The following is a 7,494-nucleotide window of genomic DNA, read 5'->3' as shown; positions in this document are numbered from 1 at the left end:
TGTTTATGAGGTGTTTATAGACTAATATCTCTATTCTAGTGTATAGGAGTGTTTATGAGGTGTTTATAGACTAATATCTCTATTCTAGTGTATAGGAGTGTTTATTGAGGTGTTTATGGACTAATATCTCCTATTCTAGTGTATATGAGTGGTTTATTGAGGTGTTTATGGGCTAATATCTCTATTCTAGTGTATAGGAGTGTTTATTGAGGTGTTTATGACTAATATCTCCTATTCTAGTGTATATGAGTGTTTATTGAGGTGTTTATGGCTAATATCTCTATTCTAGTGTATAGGAGTGTATGGACTAATATCTCCTATTCTAGTGTATATGAGTGTTTATTGAGGTGTTTATGGGCTAATATCTCTATTCTAGTGTATAGGAGTGTTTATTGAGGTGTTTATGGACTAATATCTCCTATTTCTAGTGTATATGAGTGTTTATGAGGTGTTTATGGGCTAATATCTCATTCTAGTGTATAGGAGTGTTTATTGAGTGTGTATGACTAATCTCCTATTCTAGTGTATAGGAGTGTTTATTGAGGTGTGTATGGACTAATATCTCTATTCTAGTGTATAGGAGTGTTTATTGAGGGTGTTTATGGACTAATATCTCCTATTCTAGTGTATAGGAGTGTTTATTGAGGTGTGTATGGACTAATATCTCCTATTCTAGTGTATAGGAGTGTTTATTGAGGTGTTTATGGACTAATATCTCCTATTCTAGTGTATAGGAGTGTTTATTGAGGTGTTATGACTATATCTCCTATTCTAGTGTATATGAGTGTTTATTGAGGTGTTTATGGGCTAATATCTCTATTCTAGTGTATAGGAGTGTTTATTGGAGGTGTGTATGGACTAATATCTCCTATTCTAGTGTACAGGAGTGTTTATTGAGGTGTGTATGGCTAATATCTCCTATTCTAGTGTATAGGAGTGTTTATTAGGTGGTATGGACTAATATCTCCTATTCTAGTGTATAGGAGTGTTTATTGAGGTGTGTATGTACTAATATCTCCTATTCTAGTGTATAGGAGGGTTTATTGAGGTGTTTATGGGCTAATATCTCCTATTCTAGTGTATAGGAGTGTTTATTGAGGTGTGTATGTACTAATATCTCCTATTCTAGTGTATAGGAGTGTTTATTGAGGTGTGTATGGACTAATATCTTCTATTCTAGTGTATAGGAGTGTTTATTCACGTGTTTATGGACTAATATCTCCTATTCTAGTGTATAGGAGTGTTTATTGAGGTGTGTATGGACTAATATCTCTATTCTAGTGTATAGGAGTGTTATTGAGGTGTGTATGTACTAATATCTCCTATTCTAGTGTACAGGAGTGTTATTGAGGTGTGTATGGACTAATATCTCCTATTCTAGTGTATAGGTGTGTATGGACTAATATCTCCTATCCTAGTGTATAGGAGTGTTTATTGAGGTGTGTATGGACTAATATCTCTATTCTAGTGTATAGGAGTGTTTATTGAGGTGTGTATGGACTAATATCTCCTATTCTAGTGTATAGGAGTGTTTATTGAGGTGTGTATGGACTAATATCTCCTATTCTAGTGTATAGGAGTGTTTATTGAGGTGTGTATGGACTAATATCTCTATTCTAGTGTAAGGAGTGTTTATTGAGGTGTGTATGGACTAATATCTCCTATTCTAGTGTATAGGAGTGTTTATTGAGGTGTGTATGAACTAATATCTCTATTCTAGTGTATAGGAGTGTTTATTGAGGTGTGTATGGACTAATATCTCTATTCTAGTGTATAGGAGTGTTTATTGAGGTGTTTATGGGCTAATATCTCCTATCTAGTGTATAGGAGTGTTTATGAGGTGTGTATGGGCTAATATCTCTATTCTAGTGTATAGGAGTGTTTATTGAGGTGTGTATGGGCTAATATCTCTATTCTAGTGTATAGGAGTGTTTATTGAGTGTGGTATGGGCTAATATCTCTATTCTAGTGTAATAGGAGTGTTTATTGAGGTGTGTATGGACTAATATCTCCTATTCTAGTGTACAGGAGTGTTTATTGAGGTGTGTATGTACTATATCTCTATTCTAGTGTATAGGAGTGTTTATTGAGGTGTGTATGGGCTAATATCTCTATTCTAGTGTATAGGAGTTGGTTATTGAGGTGTGTATGTACTAATATCTCCTATTCCAGTGATAGGAAGTGTTTATTGAGGTTGTCTGTATGCAGCAGTCACTTACCTCTGGGTGCAGACTGCTGACCTCTGCTGGATGTCTCTAGTAGCACCTCCACATGCCGTCCAATCGTCTCCTCCGTTGCTGCTGTGGTTTTCAATACATCTACTAGACCTGACGCAGCTTCTCATTGCCTTCCGCAGCAGATTCCTACACAGAAGGACACAGTTCATTTTAGTGGAAAAAAACACTCATCTCTCTGGTCTTACACTGGAGCTGTCAGCCAATGTTGTCAAAACCTTCTCGTTTCATTAACTGCTTTACTTCTCTAATGAAGAACCGGCTCTAGAACATGTTTGCTGGTGGCAGATGGCCTAAGCTGGTCATTCACGTAAGGAAACACCTTAAACTGGGTGACTGATATAGAGCAGCTAGTCCATTAAACTCAAATGAAAATGACCCTATCAGCAACTTGACCAAGCTGGTCGTCAAGCTGGTTGGGCTGGTCATACTGTTGTTTAGCCTGGTCTGTTGATCATGCTTGTGGTTCAGCTAAACCATCAAGCTCAAATGATATATGCCCTTTACTGGTAAAAGCTCATCTGATCGACTAGCCGGACCAGCCTGTTTTTGATAGAAGGGTTTTTTCTCCATTGAAATAATTTCTTCTATAGTGTTGATGCTCATCTCTTCTATTTTTCAAGCACAAAGAGGTTCTACAGAGACTGAGACAGTTCTCATAATAAAGGTGGAACCCTGTCCAGTGCTAGGATGAACCATCTACAGAAGGTCTTCCACCTCTTGGTTCTCTGAGCTGTGATGCTTCTATACAAAACCACTGTCTTTACCAAAGAACCGCTGAAGCTCCTCCAGCTTTAAGCTCAGGTCATCATTATTCTTAATTATTGTTGCTGTATATATATATATATATATATATATATATATATATATATATATATATATATTATTTGGGAGTGGGGGTCACTTCCTGACTTACCTTTCAGTCGTGATGAGGTCAGAGGAAGACTCCGTGTCCTGCGAAGAAAGCTGTGACATCACATCCTCCTTTATCTCCTTCATCGTATCTCTCTCCTCATCCTTCTCTCTCTCTCCTGCAGGTGCCGGACAGGTAAGAGCGACAACACCGAGAGGAAACCCGTCATTTCATCAACACACACACACACACACACACACACTGAACTCCAGCACAGTCTCTGTCCTGAGTCCCTACAGTACACACACACACACACACACACACACACACACACACACACACACAGGCAAATTCACACACACACACACAGCTCTCTGTTCATAGCCTCGCCTCGCTGCTATAGCAACAGGTGCACCTGTGTTGATTGGCTGCTGTGGAGACAGACTCCACCTCCTGGTGGTCAAGGAGAATAACAACGATAGTAAGAGAGCGCACGAGTGAGTAAGAGAGAGAGAGAGAGAGACAGAGAGAGAGAGCGGAGAGAGAGAGAGAGAGAGAGAGAGAGAGAGAGAAGAGACAGACAGAGAGAGCGAGAGAGAGAGAGAGAGAGAGAGAGAGAGAGAGAGAGAGAGAGAGAGAGACAGACAGAGAGCGAGAGCGAGAGCGAGAGAGAGAGAGAGAGAGAGACAGAGAGAGGAGAGAGAGACAGAGAGACAGAGAGACAGAGAGAGACACAGAGAGAGAGAGACAGACAGAGAGACACAGAGAGAGAGAGACAGACAGAGAGCGAGGGAGGGGATGAAACACTGCTCTGTGTTCAGTAGTGTGTGTTCACAGTCAAATTTCAGTTGAACTGAAACCTTTACAGTTTATATCTCATTAAACACACACACACACACACACACACACCATTTCTGTCTGTGTCCAGCTGCTTTGCATGCTGGACATTGTATCTTCCCTCCTTGGCTCTCCTCTTCTTCCTCTCCCTCCATCTCTTGCTGCTGCTCTGCCCCCTGCTGGACAAGCACAGGAAACACACTCAGACAAACAGCAGTGCAGGAGCTGCAGAGTGTAGAGCTGTACCTCTAATTACACACACACACACACACACACACACACACGTAATGCTGAAGAATAAGAACGATCCTGGACCACCATTCTTAGTCTTCAGTTATCGGACCCTCTCGGCTTGCGGTTTCTAGAGGCTGAGGTGGGTCTAGGGTTGCTTTCTGGGAGTCTACCTGTCTACCTACACTAGCTGTAAGAACAGAAAGTTTGTACCTCCTCCAGCTGTGTGGACAGGGTGTGAATGTGGGTGGTCAGTTGGGTCAGCTGGTCTCCTGTGGTGCTCTAGCTGGAGAACATGAGAACACCTGAGTTCCTCCAGAACCTGAGCATGTTCCTCAGCTTGCAGAGCAGTTCATTCTGCAGATGAGCCAACAGGGCCTGAGCCTCATCTACACCTTCAGTGTCCTCATCCTCACGTTTCCTCCACCACCGTCATCATCCTCACCATTACCGTCACCACCGTCATCATCCTCACCATTACCCGTCACCACCATTACCATCCCCATCACCATGGCATGAAGAACCCACTGCAGACTCATCAGAACGTTCTCTGTGATCATCTCCAAAACCTTCTCCAGAATCCTCCACGTCATCTCCTTCAGAGCCTTCTGGGTCATCTCCTTCAGAACCTTCTCTGTGCTGTTCTGAATGTCCTCCAGAACCTTCAGGGTGATCTTCAGAAGGTTCTCTGTGACCTCCACACACTTCCCTGTGATCATCTTCACAATTTTCTCTGTGATCTCCTTCAGAGTCTTTTCTAGAACCTTCTCTGGGGTCCGCTCTAGAACCTCTCTCATGATATTTTCCACAGTCTTCTCTGTAATCATGTCCAGAATATCGGTCCTGCAGCTCCTCAGTGATATGACCCTCTGCTTGTCCTTCAGGTACACTCTCATATTCTTCATCATCACTTTCCGTGGCCTTTGGTTCTGCTTGCGGACCTTCGTCCTCTTCGGGCCGTATTTCCTGCTGTGGAGTCAGTAGTGTGTATTAGTCTACACTCACTCCTCACCTCCTCCTGAGATCACCTTCACCTATAACCCAAGTGCAGCCCTTCATGCAAGCCAATCAGCAGATTGATTAGATTAAGGCTGGAGAAGGCAGATCACTAGGAGCAGGGTTGGAGACCACTGCTCTAACCCTGAAGACCCACCTGTGTATAGCTAGAACACGCGACGACCCACCATGAACCCCAGACACACTGGTTCTCGTCATCGGCACTGAAACCTAAACCCTCATTTGATGAAAGAGGAGCATTGCTGTGAGGATCTGACTGCATCAGTCACAAGTGTGTTAGTGAGGACAGGATGTTGGATGATGACCACCAGCCCATCTCATCTCCCCAACTCGTCCTATCAGGTTGCCCATCATACTCTTATCATAACTGGTCACGACTTCAGCTTTGGGGCTCAAAAGGGGTGGTGAGCCTGCTGTGGCAGTATTTTACCATCCATTAGTGGTAATAATGATTAATTGTTATAATATTTATTAAATGTTATAATAATAAATAAATGTTAATTAATATGTTAATCTAAAATGAATTTAATTGAACTTTGCGTTTAATAAATAATTCCCTTTATTTCTATTATTAAATAAATTATTAAATATATTATAAAATAAAATAAAGTAATGACACACTGAGTGAGACGCGTTCTGAGAAGAGTTCGGCTCTAGAACCTGCTTTTAAAATCAGATCATTAAAATGGTGGAGGGATACATGCTGCAGGGTGTAGTGCGGCTACAGAAAGTAGTCCCTAAAGAGAACTGGATTAGCATCATCAAACCTGCAGTCTAAAAGTGTGTGAGAGTCACTGCTGGAGACTTCTGTGAGAGGGGATGGTCATCATCATCCTCCTCCTCCTCCTCAGCGGTCAGTGGAGGAGCTATGCTCATATATGTGCTGAAGCAGTAAACGCAGAGCGCAGTCCAGGCCACAGGAGGACCGACAGATCAGACCCTCACCAACACACTGAGACAGGGAGCTGCTCTGAACTCAATAGGAAAGAGGAGGCTATGTTCAGAGTACAATCTACAGCTTCATCAGTGTGTGTGTGTGTGTGTGTGTGTGTTGTGTGTGTGAGATGAAAGCCGCTCTGTTGCAAATCAGTAGATGTTCTGAAGGGAGCCTCAGAGCGCTGCTGATGAACTGAGCTGGACTGTACTGAAGAGCTGCTTCATCTCTGTATGATCATGAACAGCCCAGCACCATCAGCATGAGGACCCCCCCACTCCCAACCCCACCCGCCGTCTGAACATACACCACTGACCCCTCACACTCGCTCCACCCTGCAGCAGACCGGTGGAATCATCAGCCCAAACTGCACGGCGGGTTTACACTGGTCTGGTGCTGGTCAGCCAGCACAGCAGGCATACAGACGTTCTCGGACCACCTAGAAGTTCTGAGGGTTCTCCACTGCTAGTTCTCGTTTTCTGTCTAATTCAGGTCCATCACACCTGTCAACTGCTGCTACAGGACAACCCTGTGGCCAGCAGGGGGGCGCTGTGGGGTCTGGAGGAAGGGGAATTCTCAGCCGGTCAGGGTCTGATCGATATCCCCCCTCTGTAACGAGGTCAGTGTCTGAGCCGGTGCTGATCCAGTGTACAGCAGGAGTGCAAGCATAACCCGCAGTTTCAGCACCGGTACCTGAGTGTGTGTGCTGTGACGACCTCCAGCATCTCCAGCCTGTTCCTGAGCAGCAGGACCTCCTCGTCTCTCTCCCTCAGCTCCTCCTGCAGTCTCTCACCTCCGCTCGTCCGAGTCCTGCTGTCTGCTGAGTCGAGCCACTTCGGTCTGCTGGGCGAACTCCACAGACATCTGCACGATCACCTGCAGAGCAGCAGACACTCCACTAAACATCTGGTCTGAACATGGACCTCAGACAAGCCCCGTCTGGAGCCCGTCTATGTCTACGAGCTCTGTTCCTCTGCAGCAGCTAAGAGTCTCTCCGTTCTCGACAGGGGGATTTCCCCCCAGGTTCTAGATCTGTGAGGTTCAAGTGAGGATCCTGGGTCGTCTTGCTGCTCAAGTTCTTTTGGAGTCTAGCAGCAGATGTGTGATGATGTTCAGGTCGGGGGGCTGTGAGGATCACAGCAGAGCCCTCAGCTCGCTCTTCTAGAGGCAGTGCATTGTAGGTGTTGGTGTGTTTGGGATCATTACCCTGCTGTAGAAGCTCCTCCTCTTTTCATCTTCAGCTCTTTTACAGATGTGAGATGGTTGATGGTTGCTTCCAGAATTAACTGGGATTTAGTATTTAGCTGGTATTTTAGCAGCACAGACCCAAAGCCTGGGCCTCTCCCCTGAGTTTACCAGCTGGAGAGTTCTGCTCAGGACGTCCTGCA

The 7,494-nt window shown here is 44.3% G+C and overlaps 1 protein-coding gene and 1 long non-coding RNA gene across 2 annotated transcripts in view; both read right to left on the bottom strand.

The window, feature by feature from the left end:
- akap9 (A kinase (PRKA) anchor protein 9) overlaps positions 1 to 7,494 on the bottom strand; it is a 63,994-nt gene that overhangs the window by 29,542 nt on the left and 26,958 nt on the right. Inside the window, 1 exon segment of the mRNA XM_072673498.1 lies at positions 2,220 to 2,336. Within this exon segment, the coding sequence (XP_072529599.1) occupies positions 2,220 to 2,336 (117 nt within the window).
- The window catches only part of LOC140549617 (uncharacterized), a 4,173-nt gene continuing 662 nt past the window's right edge, over positions 3,984 to 7,494 (bottom strand). The window contains exons 2-3 of the long non-coding RNA XR_011979013.1: positions 6,823 to 6,982; positions 3,984 to 4,103 (exon numbers count right to left, since the gene is read on the bottom strand). This is a non-coding gene — a long non-coding RNA (uncharacterized lncRNA). The remainder of the gene's footprint in view (positions 4,104 to 6,822; positions 6,983 to 7,494) is intronic.

This window comes from Salminus brasiliensis, chromosome 2 (genome assembly GCF_030463535.1).
Source record: "Salminus brasiliensis chromosome 2, fSalBra1.hap2, whole genome shotgun sequence".
NCBI classification, from domain to species: Eukaryota; Metazoa; Chordata; class Actinopteri; order Characiformes; family Bryconidae; genus Salminus; species Salminus brasiliensis.
The sequence above is the reverse complement of the archived record's forward strand: the minus strand, read 5'-3'. Positions and strand labels throughout refer to the sequence as shown.